The 22,650-nt window shown below is 39.9% G+C and overlaps 2 protein-coding genes and 1 long non-coding RNA gene across 8 annotated transcripts in view; 2 read left to right on the top strand and 1 right to left on the bottom strand.

The window, feature by feature from the left end:
- LOC133558909 (uncharacterized) overlaps window positions 1-2,060 on the top strand; it is a 96,037-nt gene extending 93,977 nt beyond the window's left edge. For both annotated transcript variants that reach the window (XR_009808057.1, XR_009808056.1), the window contains one exon: window positions 1,471-2,060. This is a non-coding gene — a long non-coding RNA (uncharacterized LOC133558909). The remainder of the gene's footprint in view (window positions 1-1,470) is intronic.
- LOC133558907 (cone cGMP-specific 3',5'-cyclic phosphodiesterase subunit alpha'-like) overlaps window positions 1-12,573 on the bottom strand; it is a 48,148-nt gene extending 35,575 nt beyond the window's left edge. The window contains exons 1-5 of one of the 2 annotated variants that reach the window (XM_061910060.1): window positions 12,319-12,573; window positions 12,051-12,139; window positions 3,280-3,345; window positions 2,988-3,138; window positions 2,765-2,894 (exon numbers count right to left, since the gene is read on the bottom strand). In XM_061910060.1, coding sequence (XP_061766044.1) covers window positions 2,765-2,894; window positions 2,988-3,138; window positions 3,280-3,345; window positions 12,051-12,131 — 428 coding nt within the window. In that variant the 5' untranslated portion in view covers window positions 12,132-12,139; window positions 12,319-12,573. Of the gene's footprint in view, window positions 1-2,764; window positions 2,895-2,987; window positions 3,139-3,279; window positions 3,346-12,050; window positions 12,140-12,318 lie in introns of those variants that run through there. The other variant, XM_061910062.1, reaches the window with a different exon arrangement.
- A 2,395-nt stretch (window positions 12,574-14,968) lies between these two features.
- Window positions 14,969-22,650, top strand: part of LOC133558905 (myoferlin-like) — a 124,977-nt gene continuing 117,295 nt past the window's right edge. For all 4 annotated transcript variants that reach the window (XM_061910053.1, XM_061910051.1, XM_061910052.1 and 1 more), the window contains exons 1-3: window positions 14,969-15,148; window positions 19,163-19,218; window positions 19,323-19,414. In XM_061910053.1, the coding sequence (XP_061766037.1) occupies window positions 15,061-15,148; window positions 19,163-19,218; window positions 19,323-19,414 (236 nt within the window). In that variant the 5' untranslated portion in view covers window positions 14,969-15,060. The remainder of the gene's footprint in view (window positions 15,149-19,162; window positions 19,219-19,322; window positions 19,415-22,650) is intronic.

The following is a 22,650-nucleotide window of genomic DNA, read 5'->3' as shown; positions in this document are numbered from 1 at the left end:
GGATCGTGAGATCGACAGGCGGATCGGTGCGGCGTCTTCAGTAATGCGGACGTTGTACCGATCCGTTGTGGTGAAGAAGGAGCTGAGCCGGAAGGCAAAGCTCTCAATTTACCGGTCAATCTACGTTCCCATCCTCACCTATGGTCATGAGCTTTGGGTCATGACCGAAAGGATAAGATCACGGGTACAAGCGGCCCAAATGAGTTTCCAGGTCTCTCCCTTAGAGATAGGGTGAGAAGCTCTGTCATCCGGGAGGAACTCAAAGTAAAGCCGCTGCTCCTCCACATGGAGAGGAGCCAGATGAGGTGGTTCGGGCATCTGGTCAGGATGCCACCCGAACGCCTCCCTAGGGAGGTGTTTAGGGCACGTCCAACTGGTAGGAGGCCACGGGGAAGACCCAGGACACGTTGGGAAGACTGGCCTGGGAACGCCTTGGGATCCCCCGGGAAGAGCTAGACGAAGTGGCTGTGGAGAGGGAAGTCTTTACCATGAATTGATTAACGTGGACCCCGACTTAAACTAGTTGAAAAACTTATTGGGGTGTTACCATTTAGTAGTCAATTGTACGGAATATGTACTGAACTGTGCAATCTACTAATAAAAGTATCAATCAATCAATCAATGGGCTTCCCTGCTTAGGCTGCTGCCCCCGCGACCCGACCTCGGATAAGCGGAAGAACATAGATGGATGGATGGATGGGTTTTAAAATAGGCCATTCATTGAAGGTGCGCCTTATAATCCGGTGCGCCTTATAGTGTGGAAAATACGGTACATAAATAACATACTGTAATCTGATTTTGATATAATATTTTTATCCTGATAGATTGAAAATTAACACCAATGAGTTGACTGATAAAAATTATCACATCATTTTTTCAGAAACTATGAGTAATGACAAATAAAGATAGAATACCATTAACCGCAACATATACAGTCGTGGTCAAAAGTTTACATACACTAGTAAAGAACATCATTTCATGGCTGTCTTGCATTTCCAATAATTTTTCACAAGTAGTATTATTTTGTGATAGAGTGATTGGAGCACATACTTGTTGGTCACAAAAAACATTAATGAGGTTTGGTTCTTTTATGAATTTATTATGGGTCTACTGAAAATGTGAGCAAATCTGCTGGGTCAAAAGTATACATACAGCAACGTTAATATTTGCTTACATGTCCCTTGGCAAGTTTCACTGCAATAACACACTTTTGGTAGCCTTCCAAAAGCTTCTGGTTACATTTTTGACCACTCATCATGACAAAATTGGTGCAGTTCGGCTAAATTTGTTGGTTTTCTGACATGTACTTGTTTCTTCAGCATTGTCCACACATTTAAGTCAGGACTTTGGGAAGGCCATTCTATAACCTTAATTGTAAAACCCCAACAAAATTATGATTTGTAAAATTTCCGTATGTGCTTGTTCTATTTTTAAACAAAGAAAGCAATCTGAAGTTGTCTTTATTTTTAGGTTATCGTGCTGTGATTTTACCAGTCCGGCCCACTTGGGAGGAGATTGACACCCCTGATCTACACTGTGACGACTCTATTGCTTTTTACTTCTTATTTTGTTAAAGGGGAACATTATCAGCAGACCTATGTAAGCATCAATATATACCTTGATGGTGCAGAAAAAAGACCATATGTTTTTTTAACCGATTTCCGAACTCTAAATGGGTGAATTTTGGCAAATTAAACGCCTTTCTGTTTATCGCGCTGGAGGCGATGACGTCAGAATGTGACGTCGCCGAGGTAACACACCCGCCATTTTCATTTTCAACACATTACAAACACCGGGTCTCAGCTCTGTTATTTTCCGTTTTTTTGACTATTTTTTGGAACCTTGGAGTCATCATGCCTCGTGGGTGTGTTGTCGGAGGGTGTAACAACACTAACAGGGAGGGATTCAAGTTGCACCACTGGCCCCAAGATGCCAAAGTGTCTGCCGCCAGACCCCCATTGAATGTACCAGAGTGTCTCCACATTTGACCGGCGATGCTAAGACAGACATGGCACAGAGATGTATGGATAACCTGCAGATGCATTTGCAACTATAAAGTCAACGAAATCACAAAGGTGAGTTTTGTTGATGTTGACTGCCAGCTAATCGAGGCTAACCAGCTACGCTAATCGATGCTAACATGCTATTTACCGGCGGTGCTAAAGCAGACATGGCACAGAGATGTATGGATAACCTGTAGATGCATTTGCAACTATATTACGTTTCCTTCCACCCACATTTAATGCGAAACAAACACTTACCAATCGACGGATTTAAGTTGCTCCAGTGTCAAAAGATGCGAAAGTCCTGATGGTTTGGTCCGCACATTTTACCGGCGATGCTAACGCAGCTATTCGGCCATGCTATGGCTATGAATAGCGTCAATAGCTATTCGCTCAATAGCTTCAGTTTCTTCTTCAATACTTTCATACTCCAACCATCTGTTTCAATACATGCGTAATCTGTTGAATCGCTTAAGTCGCTGAAATCCGAGTTTGAATCCGAGCTAATGTCGCTATATCTTGCTGTGGTATTCCCATTGTTTGTTTACATTGGCAGCACTGTGTGACGTCACAGGGAAATGGCCAGTGTCTTCGCAGAGAGCGAAAATAAGGCACTTTAAAGCTTTATTTAGGGATATTCCGAGACCGGTAAAATTTTGAAAAAAACTTCAAAAAATACAACAAGCCACTGGGAACTGATTTTTATTGTTTTTAACCCTTTTGAAATTGTAATAATGTTCCCCTTTAACCAGCATACGCACCTGTAATCGGCCTGTGCAAAGTCCTGGTGGGCCTCGTCGAGCTGCTGCTCCAGTATCGCCAGCTTGACTCGATCTCTGGCCAGGGAGCTTTCAAAGTAATCTATGAAGTCGCTGTGGCTGTCCTGATTTCCTGTGGTGAGCAAGGAAACAAAACAACGTCGTCTTACAAATCTGTTGTTGTCTTTGCGGTTCCGCGTTTGGTGACACACTGCCTGTGTCTTACCCTCTGAAAGGTCCTTATTGTGTTGCTTTGACTGGGCCCGGGTGGTCTCATCCAGCTTCTTCTTCAACCACGTCATTTTGTTCACCACATCCCTCACGTAGGCCTCTCTCTGCTGGTCGTAAACATGCCAGTGATGGTTCTTGGCCAAGGCCTTGGATGCGCGAGATGGGATTGAACACAACATTGATAAGCACATAACAACCAGCACTCAACTAAAACACAAAAAGCAAAACAAAACAAGAGGGAGAAAAGTGAAATTGAAAGAACTGCAAAGTTGCAAACAGATATTTACCTCATCGAGTTTCTTTTGGAGCTCAGCTGCATCACTGGAGGAGGCGTGCTCGTTGGAAGCACTTCCCTTTTGAAATAGTCTAATCAGCACAGCCTTACACAGCATGTTCATACAGTAAGTGGGAAGAAAAACAGTTAGGGCCCTCTAGTGGTGATTACTAGTAGGTCACACATAGCATTATTTTACAGCAGGGGTCAGCAACCTTTTTGAAAGCGAGAGCTACTTCTTGGGTACTGATTAATGCCAAGGGCTACCAGTTTGATACACACTTAAATAAATTGCCAGAAATAGCCAATTTGCTCAATTTACCTTTAAAAAATAAATCTATATATACATATATATATAAAAAAAATTGGTATTTCTGTCTGTCATTCCGTCATACATTTGTTTCCTTTTACCAAAGGTTTTTTGTAGAGAATAAATGATTAAAAAAAAACACTTAATTGAACGGTTTAAAAGAGGAAAAAACATGAAAAAAATGAAAATTAAATTTTGAAACATAGTTTATATTCAATTTCAAGTCTTTAAAATTCAAAATTCAACCGAAAAAAATTAAAAGAAAAACTACCTAATTCAAATCTTTTTGAAAAAATAAAAAAAATAATTTATGGAACATCATTAGTAATTTTTCCTGATTAAGATTAATTAAAAAATGTTGATGACATGTTTTAAATAGGTTAAAATCCACTTTGAAATAAGATTTGAATTTGAGTCTACAGATTTTCTAGATTTGCCAGAATAATTTTTTTGAATTTTAATCATAAGTTTGAAGAAATATTTCACAAATATTCTTCGTCGAAAAAACAGAAGCTAAGATGAAGAATTACATTAAAATGTATTTATTATTCTTTACAATAAAAAAAAAAAATACTTGAACATTGATTTAAATTGTCAAGAAAGAAGAGGAAGGAATTTAAAAGGTAAAAAGGTATATATGTTTAAAAGTCCTAAAATCATTTTTAAGGTTGTATTTTTTCTCTAAAATTGTCTTTCTGAAAGTTATAAGAAGCAAAGTAGAAAAAAAATGAATTTATTTAAACAAGTGAAGACCAAGTCTTTAAAACATTTTCTTGGATTTTCTAATTCTATTTGAGTTTTGTCTCTCTTAGGATTAAAAATGTCGAGCAAAGCGAGACCAGCTTGCTAGTAAATAAATACAATTTAAAAAATAAAGGCAGCTCACTGGTAAGTGCTGCTATTTGAGCTATTTTTAGAACAGGCCAGCGGCGACTCATCTGCGTTGGTGACCCCTGTTATACAACCTCACTGCAACAGGACATGCAATATGTGGAAAGAGAACAGTTAGGGCCCTCTAGTGGTGATTACTAGTAGGTCACACATTTGGCATAGCATTATTTTACAGCCTCACTGCAACAGGACATTTTTTTCCCTTAAATTGTCTGAACAACGAAAATCCTACAACTAGATATTATTCTCATAGTGGGCAGGTGTTTGTATTTACTTAACTGCAGAGAAGACCAGGCATATATTAGGTGATTATTTTCTGTGTATTATTTACTCAAATAAGGATAATTAAAGGCCTACTGAAATGAGATGTTCTTATTTAAACGGGGATAGCAGGTCCATTCTATGTGTCATACTTGGTCATTTCGCCATATTGCCATATTTTTGCTGAAAGGATTTAGTAGAGAACATCGACAATAAAGTTTGCAACTTTTGGTCGCTAATAAAAAAGCCTTGCCTGTACCGGAAGTAGCAGACGATGTGCGCGTGATGTCACGGGTTGTGGAGCTCCTCACATCTGAACATTGTTTACAATCATGGCCACCAGCACCGAGAGCGATTCGGACCGAGAAAGCGATGATTTCCCCATTAATTTGGGCGAGGATGAAAAATTTGTGGATGAGGAAAGTTAGAGTGAAGCACTAAAAAAAGAAAAAAAAGGAAAGACGACGGCTCCAGATGGCAGCAGTGGGAGCGTTTCAGATTAAATTAGACACATTTACTAGGATAATTCTGGAAAATCCCTTATCTGCTTATTGTGTTAATAGTATTTTAGTGAGATTATAAAATCATACCTGAAAGTCGGATGGCTGCAGTGAATGCCAGTGTCTCTGAGAGAAGCCGAGGAGCTGCGGGATGAGGTCGCGTAATCCACTCAAGTCACCGGTAAGAGCCGACTTAATATCTGCGGGGGGTTTTTTTTGTACTGAAACACTAAGGAGGCGTCGGAGAAGAACAAAGCTTGTTTATTAGACTGCATTTGCCAACCTGCTTTGTGTTTTATTTTGAGATCAAAATTTATATTTTTTTTACATGAATTGTGTTTTTTTCATGTCACTAAGGTGTTATTTAAAAATCATTCATGTGACACATTTTTTTGTTAATGTTTTATTCTGTATAGTTAATTATTATACGACATATTTCTGCTCAAACTCTTAAAGCAGGGGTGTCAAACTCAAATACAGAGTGGGCCAAAATTTAAAACCGAACAAAGCCGCGGGCCGAGGTTGAACAAATGAACCTTTTAATAGGGAGCCAAACAAGTTTTGCATTGAATCTTGAACAAGCAAGGCTTATATAACTTTATAGTGACATGCAAAATACAGGGGCGGTATAGCTCGGTTGGTAGAGCGGCCGTGCCAGCAACTTGAGGGTTGCAGGTTCGATTCCCGCTTCCGCCATCCTAGTCACTGCCGTTGTGTCCTTGGGCAAGACACTTTACCCACCTGCTCCCAGTGCCACCCACACTGGTTTAAATGTAACTTAGATATTGGGTGTCACTATGTAAAAGCGCTTTGAGTCACTAGAGAAAAGCGCTATATAAATATAATTCACTTCACTTCACAGTTTCAAATAATAATAATAATTAAAAAATATCAATGGCATATCAAATGAAATTTAAATAAAAATGGAATGCCTCTTTTTGGCAGCAGGGTTGAGATGGACGGGGTTTGTATGTTGTAGCGTCCCAGAAGAGTTAGTGCTGCAAGGGATTATGGGTATTTTTTCTGTTGTGTTTATGTTGTGTTACGGTGCGGATGTTCTCCCGAAATGTGTCATTCTTGTTTGGTGTGGGTTCACAGTGTGGCGCATATTTGTAACAGTGTTAAAGTTGTTTATACGGCCACCTTCAGTGTGACCTGTATGGCTGTTGACCAAGTATGTGTTACATTCACTTGAGTGTGTGTATAAGCCGCATATATTATGTGACTGCGTTGGCAAGCTGTTTGTATGGAGGAAAAGCAGACGTGGCGACAGGTTGTAGAGGACGCCAAAGGCCATGCCTTTAAGGCCCACCCCCAATATTGTTGTCCGGGGTGAAATTTGGGAGGGGCACTTTACTTTGGGAGGGTTGGCAAGTAAAAGTATTAGCGGTGAATGCTGTGTGATAATGGCGGGCCAGCTCGAATGTTAATTTGATATTGCCTCAAGGGCCAAATTAAATTACACGGCGGGCCAGAGTTTGACACCCATGTCTTAATGGATCTGTCCTGATACAGCATCTATATATAAATGTACATCACTTAAAAAAATCAATCATCAATCAATCAATGTTTACTTATATAGCCCTAAATCACTAGTGTCTCAAAGGGCTGCACAAACCACTACGACATCCTCGGTAGGCCCACATAAGGGCAAGGAAAACTCACACCCAGTGGGACGTCGGTGACAATGATGACTATGAGAACCTTGGAGAGGAGGAAAGCAATGGATGTCGAGCGGGTCTAACATGATACTGTGAAAGTTCAATCCACAATGGATCCAACACAGTCGCGAGAGTCCAGTCCAAAGCGGATCACACAGCAGCGAGAGTCCCGTTCACAGCGGAGCCAGCAGGAAACCATCCCAAGCGGAGGCGGATCAGCATCGCAGAGATGTCCCCAGCCGATACACAGGCAAGCAGTACATGGCCACCGGATCGGACCGGACCCCCTCCACAAGGGAGAGTGGGACATAGAAGAAAAAGAAAAGAAACGGCAGATCAACTGGTCTAAAAAGGGAGTCTATTTAAAGGCTAGAGTATACAGATGAGTTTTAAGGTGAGACTTAAATGCTTCTACTGAGGTAGCATCTCGAACTGTTACCGGGAGGGCATTCCAGAGTACTGGAGCCCGAACGGAAAACGCTCTATAGCCCGCAGACTTTTTTTGGGCTTTGGGAATCACTAACAAGCCGGAGTCCTGAAATAAATGAAATAAACAAAAACTCTTTTAAAATGTAAAAATAGAGATTTAAGGCATCATGCAATGACAAAATGCTGACAAGTAATGTTATTAAAGAATTAAAAACCTAATATTTGTCTTTAAATATATGGATAAGTTTTATCTATAGTCGTTTTATTAGACATCACAAAGGACATGATGGTATTCCGTTCACACCCCAACACTGCTTTATCTAACAATATTCTTAATTATTTCCTTGGCCATAATGCCTTGACTTTGAAAAATGTAAATTTGAGGCCTGAACACATGTTACTGTGAAGATATATTGATGACTCAGCGTTATATTCCTCCGAGTACAGATCAATCACTTTGTGCTATCTGTCTAGCACAGGTTGGAGGTTCAATGTGCACAATTGAACATCTTTGTTGCTCAGACAGTATCAATCAATCAATCAATGTTTACTTATATAGCCCTAAATCACTAGTGTCTCAAAGGGCTGCACAAACCACTACCACATCCTCGGTAGGCCCACATAAGGGCAAGGAAAACTCACACCCAGTGGGACATTGGGGACAATGATGACTATGAGAACCTTAGAGAGGAGGAAAGCAATGGATGTCGAGCGGGTCTAACATGATACTGTGAAAGTTCAATCCACAATGGATCCAACACAGTCGCGAGAGTCCAAAGAGGAGCCAAGACACAGCAGCTAGAGTCCCGTTCACAGCGGAGCCAGCAGGAAACCATCCCAAGCGTAGGCGGACCAGCAGCGCAGAGATGTCCCCAGCCGATACACAGGCGAGCAGTAATGTGTTTGCATAACTTTAGCTTCTGGTAAATAGTTTTCTTGATGTGGAAAGACAATATTGTGTCTCGTATTCATATTAGCATTAAAGATAGCTAGCGAGGTAGCGCTAGTCAGTCTGCGAGTTTATCAAAGTGCAGTTATCATCACGGTTTTCATCATTTTCATTTAAAACGGTAATACTAACAGTCAGAATTTTTCAGAATCAGACTTATTGGCCTAGTACAGGGGTGTCAAACTCATTTTAGCTCAGGGGCCGCGGAGAGGAAAATCTGTGCACACGCGAGCCGGACTATTAAAATCATAGCATTACAACTAAAAAATAAAGACAACTTCGGTTTTCTTTGTGTTACTTTGGCCAAAAATAGAACAAACACATTCTGAAAATATTACAATAAAAATATAGAAAAAAATATCGGCAGTGATGAAGTTCAGATCCATGAAGGAAAAGAAGAAAGTGAATGAATGTTTATAACTGAATACATTTACATATGCATACAAATCGGTTTGGTTTTTTTGTATTTTTTTATGAATTAAGTAATGTTTATGACAAGCTTTGTACGAAACACAATATATAATGTGAGTTTTTTAGCAGTGTTATCATTTCTGCATAAAAAAAACACTGTTAATTGTACGTTAACATTTTGGCAACTGAGGTGCCAGCCAACAGATTTATATATATATATATATATATATATATATATATATATATATATATATATATATATATATATATATATATATATATATGTCCAGGGTGTACCCCGGCCTTCCGCCCGATTGTAGCTGAGGTAGGCTCCAGCGCCCCCCGCTACCCCAAAAAGGGAATAAGCGGTAGAAAATGGATATATATATATATATATATATATATATATATATATATATATATATATATATATATATATATATATGTATACATATATATACATATATATATATATATACATATATATATATATATATATATGTACATATAATATTTATACATTAATCACTGTAACAAGTGGACCCTCTGAGGGCAGCCAAAACTGCGATGTGGCCCTCAGTGAAAAAAAGTCTGACACCCCAGGGCCCAGCTGATTAATTCATTAACAAAGATTGAGTCATGACAGTGCATTTATCTGCAGTTCAGTCTCTTTCAGTGTGTGCAGTAATCACATCATGTCTTTACTGTTCATATGGATTGAGTGGGCGTGAACAAAGTAAAAGGTCACCAAATAGATGCAACTATGTTGTGTGTTTATAGCAACATTCCAAGCATATACTCAAGGCCTACTGAAAGCCACTACTAGCGACCACGCTGTCTGATCAATGAAGAAATATTAACATTGCAACACAAGCCAATACGGCCTTTTTAGTTTCCTAAATTGCAATTTTAAATTTCCCGCGAAGAATCCTGTTAAAAACGTCGGTACGATGACGCGTGCGCGTGACGTCACGGACTGTAGCGGACATTTTGTTCCAGCCCGATCTCAGCTATAAGTCGTCTGCTTCAATCGCATAATTACACAGTATTCTGGACATCTGTGTTGCTGAATCTTTTGCAATTTGTTCAATTAATAATGGAGACATCAAAGAAGAAAGATGTAGGTGGGAAGCGGTGTATTGCAGCCGCCTTTAGCAACACAAACACAGCCGGTGTTTTCTTGTTTACATTCCCGAAGGTGAAGTTTTATTATGGAACAGCGCGGTCAAGCGAACATGGTTCTCCACCACATGTCAATCGGCAGGTTTCGGTGAGAAAATTGTGGAAATAAGTCGGCTCTTACCGTAGACATGAGCGGAGCTTGCGTCGTTGCTCGTGCACCTGTCAAAGAGGAAGCTGCCACTACGTGAGATGCTTCCACCGTGGAGGAGGAGGAAAAAAAAGCTCAGTCCGGCCTCGTCGAGAAACGTGGCTTTCCTTAGAGACACTGGCGGTCATCACACCCCTCCGACTTTCAGGTACAACTATATAATCTCACTAAAACACTAGTAACACAATAAGCAGATAAGGGATTTTCCAGAATTATCCTAGTATATGTGTCTAACAACATCTGAATCGCTCCCACTGACCTGTCTTTTTATTTTTCAATTTTTTATTTTATTTTATTTTTTCTGGTGAAGTGAATTATATTTATATAGCGCTTTTTCTCTAGTGACTCAAAGCGCTTTACATAGTGAAACCCAATATCTAATTTTTACATTTAAACTAGTGTTGGTGGCACTGGGAGCAGGTGGGTAAAGCGTCTTGCCCAAGGACACAACGGCAGGGACTAGGATGTCGGAAGCGGGGATCGAACCGGCAACCCTCAAGTTGCTGGCACGGCCGCTCTACCAACTGAGCTATACCACCCCTAGTCCTTCACGCTCACTATCCTCATCCACGAATCTTTCATCCTTGCTCAAATTAAAGGGGAAATTGTCGCTTTATCGGTCCGAATCGCTCTAGCTCAGGGGTGCCCATTACGTCGATGGCGAGCTACCAGTCGACCGCGGGGGGTGTGTCAGTCGATCTCCAGCCAGGCTTTTAAAAAAAATAGACCTAAGAACGAGTGATCATCAATCTTCACCAAGACGTCACTTAAATGACATTCACGGTACCGGAGGGTCTTGTGAGATGACGCTGGCTGCTGCAAGATCATTATTATGAAAATATGACCGAGAGGAAGGCCAGAAACACTTTTTATTTCAACAGACTCTCGCGCCGTACCTTCCGTCAAAACTCTAAAGGCCGACTGCACATTTCCTATCTTCACAATAAAAGCCCTGCTTCATGCTGCCTGCGCTAACTAAATACAGAGTCTCGGAAAACTGGCGTGCACAAGCGATCCCTCAGAAAGCTGGCGTGCACATCACTTGTGCACGCCAGCTTTCTGAGACTCTTATTTTGTTAGCGCAGGCAGCATGAAGCAGGGCTTTTATTGTGAAGATAGGAAATGTGCAGTCGGCCTTTAGAGTTTTGACGGAAGGGACGGCGCGAAAGTCTGTTGAAATAAAAAGTGTTTCTCGCCTTCCTCTCTGTCATTTTTTCATAATAATGAACTGGCAGCAGCCAGCGTCATCTCACAAGACCCTCGGGTGCCGTGAATGTCAATCAAGCAAGCTACGGAATTTGCCGCCAATGTTTTTCTTGTAAAGTGTATGGAAGCTGGATGAATTAGATGCCAAAAACCAACCACTTTCATGTGGTATTGTACAGAAAGGACAACTTTTTTTCTCCTCCATTTGAAAATGTGGGCGTTATCATCATTACTGTCTGATTCCAATCAATGCAAGTCATCAGAATCAGGTAATACACCAACTTATATTCTTGTCTTTGTGAAAGAAAGACATCTATATGTGTTACACATGCTTGTATTATCATTAAACACATTTAACTTGTTTACAAAAATGTCTCTTTCATAAATAAATAAATATAAATGATAGGCGCCAGCGCCCCCCGCAACCCCACAAGGGAATAAGCGGTAGAAAATGGATGGATATATATAAATGAGGTAGATCCCCTCAAGTTGGTCAATTGAAAAGTAGCTCGCCTGCAGAAAAAGTGTGGGCACCCCTGCTCTAGCTGCTGGTGGCCATGATTATAAACAATGTTCAGATGTGAGGAGCTCCACAACCCGTGACGTCACACGCACATCGTCTGCTACTTCCGGTACAGGCAAGGCTTTTTTCTTAGTGACCAAAAGTTGCGAACTTTATCGTGGATGTTCTCTACTAAATCCTTTCAGCAAAAATATGGCAATATCTTGAAATGATGAAGTATGACACATAGAATGGAGCTGCTATCCCCGTTTAAATAAGAACATCTCATTTCAGTAGGCTTTTAGTAACAATATAAAAAAAAATTTTTTTTTACCTTAGGATCACACAAAATAGTAAACTTGTTCTTCAAGAGAATCCTCCTGCCAGGTGTTGAATACATCTTGCAGGATGACATGAGTGAAACTAGTATGAAGAGGAAGCGCAAAAACAGAAAAGAAACCATTAGAAAAAAACAGCAACAATGTTAAAGCTAACGTTGCACTTGCAGTAGCTAGCTGAGCACCAACAATCTGTTTGGAAATGCATAAATACCAATTGTTATGTGCGTATTCACCCTGAAAAGCAATGAAAGATGTGGTTACCTGACGAAGTGAAGACAAATCACAGAATATTGTGCCAGGACATCACTTATATTTCAATCAAACGATGAAATACTTCAAACAGCTATGAGAAACTGAAGACGCATTTAGGGACACTCAAAAAAATGTAATTACTTTGCGTGATCATTTGGACATTATCCACAAAAAAATAAAACCAGGGTTTATTTTTCGTGATATGATATCCTGTGATATTACTGATAGTGAAAACATACACCCGTGTCTTCTGTACTTTGTGTAAAACATTAATTATTTTTTTTCCCCACCGCACCGGAAGGGGTCCGCCATGGTTTGCCGCCACTGGGAGGCGCTGCTGCACGTTATCTACAGCAGGGGTGTCCAAACTTTTTCCACGGGGGGCTGCGCACTAAAAAACTCGAAGAAGCGGGGGGCCAAGTTGATATTTTTTCATTTTCAAAACCAATACAATATACACTTTTTTTTTAATTGTTGGAGCTCGACTCAAGTTAGGTATTTAGGACTCAGAAGGGTTTCAGTCTTAAACAAGGTTCAAATAAGTCATATATTATTTATTTTCATAAAACCCTTGATTCGCTAATTCTACTTCATTTTTTTTTACTTTTTACGAGCTTTTTGTCGAAACCCTATTTTTTGAGGCAAAATAAAAAATAGACAATATTTTTCCCGAAAAGATTTTCAAAGTGAAATATTTAATGTGAAGTAATTGGATCCCTAAATAGATCAATAATTCATAGCAAAATGTATTAGATTTTTTAAAATCTTTTTTATTTTATTTAGAAAAGACAGTTAATAAATTCCACTAAAATCCTTAGAGATCCAAAAGTGCCCCACTCATAAAAATGTCATGCATTTTAAAAAAAATTTATTTTTCATTCAACATTTAAATCTCTATATAACAGCTTCAGTTAATATATTGTAAATGGTTTAGTATATTTATAATAACAATCAATAGGATAATTAGTATAATTAGTATTAGTATATAATTAGCACGGACATTTTTTTCTATTTTTCATATTTTTCATGTTTTTATGTTTGTTGTATTTATGTCCTTTTTGTTCTCAAATCAATCAATAATTTATAGCAACATTGATATTTTATTCATTATTATTTTTTGAGAAATTAAAAAAAAAAAAAGGTGTTATTAGAGTCAACAATGCAACTTATCTATTGGAGACCAAGGGTGTGTAAACTTCATCCGCGAGGCCCTTTTTTATTTCTTATATTGTTTTAATTGTGTAAAAATAGTTAATTTAACACTTAAATCTCTATATAACAGCTTCAGATAATATATTGCAATTGGTTTAGTATATTTATAATAACAATCAATAGGATAATTAGTATTAGTATATAATTAGTACGGACATTTTTTTCTAATTTTCATATTTTTCATGTTTTTATGTTTGTTGTATTTATGTCCTTTTTGTCCTTAAATCAATCAATAATTTATAGCAACATTGATTTTTATTCATTATTATTTTTGGAGAAATTATTTAAAAAATGGTGTTATTAGAGTCAACAATGCAACTTATCTTTTGGCGACCAAGGGTGTGTAAACTTCATCCGCGAGGCCCTTTTTTATTTCTTATATTGTTTTAATTGTGTAAAAATAGTTAATTTAACACTTAAATCTCTATATAACAGCTTCAGATAATATATTGTAATTGGTTTAGTATATTTATAATAACAATCAATAGGATAATTAGTATTAGTATATCATTAGTACGGACATTTTTTTCAAATTTTCATATTTTTCATGTTTTTATGTTTGTTGTATTTATGTCCTTTTTGTCCTTAAATCAATCAATAATTTATAGCAACATTGATTTTTATTCATTATTATTTTTGGAGAAATTATTTAAAAAATGGTGTTATTAGAGTCAACAATGCAACTTATCTATTGGCGACCAAGGGTGTGTAAACTTCATCCGCGAGGCCCTTTTTTATTTTCTTATATTGTTTTAATTGTGTAAAAAGAGTTCATTCAACACTTAAATCTCTATATCAGCTTCAGATAATATATGTAAATGGTTTAGTATATTTATAATAACAATCAATAGGATTATTAGTATATGATTAGTATGGACATTTTTTTTTCTAATTGTTATATTTTTCATGTTTTTATGTTTGTTGTATTTATGTCCTTTTTGTCCTTAAATCAATGAATAATTTATAGCAACTTGATTTTTTTATTCATTATTATTTTTGGAGAAATTATTTAAAAAATGGTGTTATTAGAGTCAACAATGCAACTTTTTCTTGTTGCATTTCACCTATTTGCTCTTTTATTCCACTTTTTTAATCTTTAAAAATCAATATGTATTTTAGTATTTTTAGAATGATGTGCTGCGGGCCGGTAAAACATTAGCTGAGGGCCACAAATGGCCCCCGGGCCACACATTGGCTAGCCCTGATCTACAGGTAATATCCGCTCAATTGAAGCGTCGAACTATCGAGTCGACTTCCATCCATCTTTTTCTACCGCTTGTCCCTTAAAAGGCAGAATAAGCGGAGTTGATATTTTAAATGTGCCTTCGTTGCTCGGGAAGTCACCTGAGTCAGCCTGACTCACGCATCGCGATCTCCACCTTCCCTCCCTCCTCTTTCGCTGAGTCAGCCTGATTCACGCATCGCGATCTCCTCCTCCTCCTCCCTCAGTTGCTCCTTTTTCAGTTCCCTCTGACTCTCTCCGGGTTAATATGGTCCTCCTCTGAGAATACATTTGGATGTACTGGATTTATTACCGAAATGTTGCGGGTAGTTGTTGAGTCTGCATGTGGGATCCCCAAAAAGAAACTTGGAAACCCTGATCCGATTACCACTGTTTTGTTTAGAGGTGAGATGAATTTAAAATCACTATTTCTTGGACTGTAGAAAAAAGTGGCAATGAGACTTTTCACTTTGACATAGTAGAGACTATGTCAAAGTGAAAATGACTGTATAGTAAAGACTATGTGTTTACTATTATATCTTTTTTCCACAATCTTGCCTTTCATTTTGGTTTATTTCGTCTTTTGCTTGATTTCAAAGTCACCATGAGGCCATGATCACACACATTTGAAAAACTTTATTATTTTCTATAATAATTGTCTGAACATGAACAGTTCTACAAGTGATTTCTTAACTTTCTTAGGCTTTTGGCTCTGTAATAAAAATAATTAAAAAAAAATAAAATAAAAAAATCGAGAATCACGATTTGTATTCGAATCGATTTTCCCCCACACCACTAATTACTATGCTCCAGGCAAACATCGACATAAATGTTGATTTATTAAGGCCTACATTTCCTAATTGGCTTAATGATTTACAATTATCAATAAAATCTTGGAGAATGATTAGGAGTACAAAAGCCTTTAAATTGATATCTTTGTTAAAAAAACATTTAAAGTGATTTAGGTAACCCTTTTTGTCTTGTTTCATATTTCATAGTAGGGCTGCGAATCTTTGGGTGTCCCACGATTCGATTCAATATCGATTCTTGGGGTCGCGATTCGATTATAAATCAATTTTTTTCGATTCAACGCGATTCTCGATTCAAAAACGATATTTTTCCGATTTAAAAGGATTGTGTATTCATTCAATACATAGATTTCAGCAGGATCTACCCCAGTCTGCTGACATGCTAGCAGAGTAGTAGATTTTTGTAAAAAGCTTTTATAATTGTAAAGGACAATGTTTTAGCAACTGATTGCAATAATTTACATTTGTTTTAACTATCCATCCATCCATTCATTTTCTACCACTTATTCCCCTTCGGGGTCGCGGGGGGCGCTGGCGCCTATCTCAGCTACAATCGGGCGGAAGGCAGGGTACACCCTGGACAAGTCGCCACCTCATCGCAGGGCCAACACAGATAGACAGACAACATTCACACACTAGGGCCAATTTAGTGTTGCCAATCAACCTATCTCCAGGTGCATGTCTTTGGAAGTGGGAGGAAGCCGGAGTACCCGGAGGGAACCCACGCACTCACGGGGAGAACATGCAAACTCCACACAGAAAGATCCCGAGCCTGGATTTGAACCCAGGACTGCAGGAACTTCGTATTGTGAGGCAGACGCACTAACCCCTCTGCCACCGTGAAGCTAAACGAACCAAAAATATGACTTATTTTATCTTTGTGAAAATATTGGACACAGTGTGTTGTCCAGCTTATGAGATGTCATGCAAGTGTAAGTCACTGTGACACTATTGTTCTTTTTTTTAATTTTGATAAAAGTCTAATGATAATGTCAATGAGGGATTTTTAATCACTGCTATGCTAAAAATATAACTACAAACCCCGTTTCCATGTGAGTTGGGAAATTGTGTTAGATGTAAATATAAACAGAATACAATGATTTGCAAATCCTTTTCAAGCCATATTCAGTTGAATATGCTACAAAGACAACATATTTGATGTTCAAACTCATAAACTTTATTTTTTTGGGCAAATAATAATTAACTTAGAATTTCATGGCTGCAACACGTGACAAAGTAGTTGGGAAAGGGCATGTTCACCACTGTGTTACATCACCTTTTCTTATAACAACACTCAATAAACGTTTGGGAACTGAGGAAACTAATTGTTGAAGCTAAACACAGAGGAAAAACTAAAACACAAACAAACTGTCAGTGGCAAGCCTGACAATTACAAACAGTAAACAACACATAAAACATCAAATTCACAACATTAAAACTGGCACACATAACACATGTGCATACAGACAAGGTAGACTTCACAGAAGCTTTAAAGGGGAACATTATCACCAAACCTATGCAAGCGTCAATATATACCTTGATGTTGCAGAAACAAGACCATGTATTTTTTTAACCGATTTCCGAACTCTAAATGGGTGAATTTTGGCAAATTAAACGCCTTTCTGTTTATCGGTCTTTTAGCGATGACGTCAGAACGTGACGTCACCGAGGTAACACACCCACCATTTTCATTTTCACATTACAAACACCGGGTCTCAGCTCTGTTATTTTCCGTTTTTTCGACTATTTTTTGGAACCTTGGAGACATCATGCCTGGTGGGTGTGTTGTCGGAGGGTGTAACAACACTAACAGGGAGGGATTCAAGTTGCACCACTGGCAAGAAATCTGCCGCCAGACCCCCATTGAAAGTACCAGACTGTCTTCACATTTGACCGGCGATGCTAAGACAGACATGGCACAGAGATGTATGGATAACCTGCAGATGCATTTGCAACCATTAAGTCAACGAAATCACAAAGGTGAGTTTTGTTGATGTTGTTGACTTATGTGCTAATCAGACATATTTGGTCACGGCATGACTGCCAGCTAATCGATGCTAACATGCTATTTACGCTAGCTGTATGTACATTTGAAACTAGATATCCACATTTAATGCGAAACAAACACTTACCAATCGACGGATTTAAGTTGCTCCAGTGTCACAAGATACAAAAGTCCTGATCGTTTGGTCCGCACATTTGACCGGCGATGCTAAGACAGACATGGCACAGAGATGTATGGATAACCTGCAGATGCATTTGCAACCATTAAGTCAACGAAATCACAAAGGTGAGTTTTGTTGATGTTGTTGACTTATGTGCTAATCAGACATATTTGGTCACGGCATGACTGCCAGCTAATCGATGCTAACATGCTATTTACGCTAGCTGTATGTACATTTGAAACTAGATATCCACATTTAATGCGAAACAAACACTTACCAATCGACGGATTTAAGTTGCTCCAGTGTCACAAGATACAAAAGTCCTGATCGTTTGGTCCGCACATTTGACCGGCGATGCTAAGACAGACATGGCACAGAGATGTATGGATAACCTGCAGATGCATTTGCAACCATTAAGTCAACGAAATCACAAAGGTGACTTTTGTTGATGTTGTTGACTTATGTGCTAATCAGACATATTTGGTCATGGCGTGACTGCCAGCTAATCGATGCTAACATGCTATGCTAATCGATGCTAATATGATATTTACACTAGCTGTATGTACATTTGAAACTAGATACCCACATTTGATGCGAAACAAACACTTACCAATCGACAGATTTAAGTTGCTCCAGTGTCACAAGATGCGAAAGTCCTGATCGTTTGGTCCGCACATTTGACCGGCGATGCTAATAAGGCAGCCATGCTATGGGCCACTTCATTAGGTACACCCACGCTATGGCCGAATAGCATCAATAGCTATTCGCTCAATAGCTTCAATTTCTTCTTCAATTTCGTTTTCGCTATCTGCCTCCATACTCTGACCATCTGTTTCAATACATGCGTAATCTGTTGAATCGCTTAAGCCGCTGAAATCCGAGTCTGAATCCGAGCTAATGTCGCTATATCTTGCTGTGGTAACCGCCATGTTGTTTGTATTGGCAGCACTGTATGACGTCACAGGGAAATGGATAGTGGTTTCGAAGATAGCAAAAATAAGGCACTTTAAAGCTTTATTTAGGGATATTCCGGGACCGGTAAAATTTGCGAAAAAAAATTCAAAAAATACAACAAGCCACTGGGAACTGATTTTTATTGTTTTTAAACCTTTTGAAATTGTGATAATGTTCCCCTTTAAACTCATTTAATGTAACAAGGGTCGGAAGTTTAAGATTCAATTGTAGGTTATTCCAAGCCTTCGGTGCTGAAAACCTAAATGCTTTCTTGCCCAGTTCAGTTCTTACTTCGGGGACGACAAATTGCAGAACATTCATTGAACGAAGATCGTACCCCACGTCCGTTTCTATGAATGAACTTTGAATATTTGCCGGCCATTAATAACTTCTTGCTTCAAACACGATAAGCCCTGTCAAATATTCTACTTAAGTTTAGTCTTCCAATGACACAATGCCGCCGTGACACCTGGTTACCTTTGTGATTACAGGTGACAAGAAGAAAACCAAAGCTGTTGACAATGAGCTAAATCCCGTATGGAATGAAGTGAGTGCAGTTGTGTGACATGAGCCTTGATGCCCTGTGAAAGATGTGCATGGTCATTAAAACTGGGCCTCTTTTTTCAAAGTCATTCTTTTTTGATTGAATAGGTGCTGGAATTTGATCTTAAGGGCTCAGCCTTGGATGCGTCTTCATTCATCGACGTGGTGGTGAAAGACTATGAGACCATCGGCAAACACAAGTAGGTGACCGGCAAGTTGTTACGAGGATAAATAGATTAACCTTGAGACCTCCGGATTTCAGGAGGTGGGGGATGGGGGGGTGAGGGGCGTGGTTGGGGGCGTGGTTAAGAGGGGAGGAGTATATTTACAGCTATCCATCCATCCATTTCCTACCGCTTATTCCCTTTGGGGTTCCGGGGGGCGCTGGTGCCTATCTCAGCTACAATCGGGCGGAAGGCTGAGTACACCCTGGACAAGTAGCCACCTCATCGCAGAATGTTTAGAAATCCATCCCATCCATCCATTTTCTACCGCTTATTCCCTTTCGGGGTCACGGGGGGCGCTGGCGCCTATCTCAGCTACAATCGGGCGGAAGGCTGAGTACACCCTGGACAAGTAGCCACCTCATCGCAGAATGTTTAGAAATCCATCCCATCCATCCATTTTCTACCGCTTATTCCCTTTCGGGGTCGCGGGGGGCGCTGGCGCCTATCTCAGCTACAATCGGGCGGAAGGCTGAGTACACCCTGGACAAGTCGCCACCTCATCACAGAATGTTTAGAAATCTTTATTTATAATTGAATCACTTGTTTATTTTTCAACAAGTTTTTAGTTATTTTTTATATCTTTTTTTCCCAAATAGTTCAGGAAAGACCACTACAAATGAGCAATATTTTGCACTGTTATACAATTTATTAAATCACAAACATAGTGCTGTATTTTACTTCAACCAAAAATGCTTTTATCTGATTAGGGGTTACTTGAATTAAAAACATGTTCACAGGGGGTACATCTCTGAAAAAAGGTTGAGAACCACTGCTCTAAAAGCCGTAGATGTTATTGTCACATATGCATGCACAGTAGATGGCAGTATTGTCCTGTTTAAGAGTGTCACAACATTGCTGTTTACGGCAGACAAACTGCTTTACGGTAGACGAAAACGTGACTGCTGTTGTTGTGTGTTGTTGCCGCGCTGGGAGGACGTTAATGAGACTGCCCACATCAGAAACCAAGAACTCGGCCTCGATCATTCTACATTTATAACGTCACTGTTTATCTTGTGGGGAAGCGGGCGTGAAAACAGGCTGTCGACACGTCACTCGGGTGCGCATGGAGCTGGAGGGGGCGTGAATTTTGGGAGATTTTCGGGAGAAAATTCTTCCCGGGAGGTTTTCGGGAGAGGCGCTGAATTTCGGGAGTCTTCCGGAAAATCTGTGAGGGTTGGCAAGTATGCTACACACCGTAGCTCACCGGTGTCACAATGTAAACAGATGCCATGGGTGGATTTCCTCCTAACATCCACTGTAATGATACCAGGTACAGGAGCGTATCTAGTCGATAATACTATGATTACATCGATATTTTTTTTATAGAACCTGGAGTTATGTTATTAATAAACTCAGGAAATATATCCCTGAACACGAGGACTTTGAATACGAGTTGATATCGGATTGATACCTACATTTGTGGTATCATCCAAAACTAATGTAAAGTATCCAAACAACAGAAGAATAAGTGATTTTAACAGAAGTGTCGATAGAACATGTTAATAGATAAATCAAGCAGATATTAACAGTAAATGAACAAGTAGATTAATAATTCATTTTCTACCACTCGTCCTGAATAATTTTGACAAAATAATCGAATAGAAAATGACACAATATGTTACTGCACATGTCAGCAGATAAATTAGGAGCCTTTGTTTGTTTACATACTAATACAAGACAAATCAATCAATCAATCAATCAATGTTTATTTATATAGCCCCAAATCACAAATGTCTCAAAGGACTGCACAAATCATTACGACTACAACATCCTCGGAAGAACCCACAAAAGGGCAAGGAAAACTCACACCCAGTGGGCAGGGAGAATTCACATCCAGTGGGACGCCAGTGACAATGCTGACTATGAGAAACCTTGGAGAGGACCTCAAATGTGGGCAACCCCCCCCCCTCTAGGGGACCGAAAGCAATGGATGTCGAGCGGGTCTAAATTGTCTTGTATTGTCACTGTTTTATTTTGATTGAGAGTGTGAATGTTTTCTGTCTATCTGTCTTGGCCCTGCGATGAGGTGGCGACTTGTCCAGAGTGTACCCTGCCCTCTGCCCGATTGTAGCTGAGATAGGCACCAGCACGACCCCAAAGGGAATAAGCGGTTCTAAGATGGATGATTGATTGATTGAAATTTTTATTAGTAGATAACACAGTGTGGTTTTGGTCCTGGTCGTGGAACTGTGGACCAGCTCTATACTCTGGGCAGGGTTCTTGAGGGTGCATGGGAGTTTGCCCAACCAGTCTACATGTGCTTTGTGGACTTGGAGAAGGCATTGGACCGTGTCCCTCGGGAAGTCCTGTGGGGAGTGCTCAGAGAGTATGGGGTATCGGACAGTGTTATTGTGGCGGTCCACTCCCTGTATGATCAGTGTCAGAGCTTGGTCCGCATTGCCGGCAGTAAGTCGGACTCGTTTCCAGTGAGGGTTGGACTCCGCCAAGGCTGTCCTTTGTCACCCATTCTGTTCATAACTTTTATGGACAGAATTTCTAGGCGCCGTCAAGGCGTTGAGGGGTTCTGGTTTGGTGACCGCAGGATTAGGTCTCTGCTTTTTGCAGATGATGTGGTCCTGATGGCTTCATCTGACCGGGATCTTCAGCTCTCACTGGATCGGTTCGCAGCCGAGTGTGAAGCGACCGGAATGAGAATCAGCACCTCCAAGTCCGAGTCCATGGTTCTCACCCGGAAAAGGGTGGAGTGCCATCTCCGGGTTGGGGAGGAGACCCTGCCCCAAGTGGAGGAGTTCAAGTACCTAGGAGTCTTGTTCACGAGTGAGGGAAGAGTGGATCGTGAGATCGACAGGCGGATCGGTGCGGCGTCTTCAGTAATGCGGACGTTGTACCGATCCGTTGTGGTGAAGAAGGAGCTGAGCCGGAAGGCAAAGCTCTCAATTTACCGGTCGATCTACATTCCCATCCTCACCTATGGTCATGAGCTTTGGGTCATGACCGAAAGGATAAGATCACGGGTACAAGCGGCCCAAATGAGTTTCCAGGTCTCTCCCTTAGAGATAGGGTGAGAAGCTCTGCCATCCGGGAGGAACTCAAAGTAAAGCCGCTGCTCCTCCACATGGAGAGGAGCCAGATGAGGTGGTTCGGGCATCTGGTCAGGATGCCACCCGAACGCCTCCCTAGGGAGGTGTTTAGGGCACGTCCAACCAGTAGGAGGCCACGGGGAAGACCCAGGACACGTTGGGAAGACT

This window comes from Nerophis ophidion, linkage group LG09 (genome assembly GCF_033978795.1).
Source record: "Nerophis ophidion isolate RoL-2023_Sa linkage group LG09, RoL_Noph_v1.0, whole genome shotgun sequence".
Taxonomy (NCBI): domain Eukaryota; kingdom Metazoa; phylum Chordata; class Actinopteri; order Syngnathiformes; family Syngnathidae; genus Nerophis; species Nerophis ophidion.
This window is presented reverse-complemented; position numbering and strand designations above follow the sequence as displayed.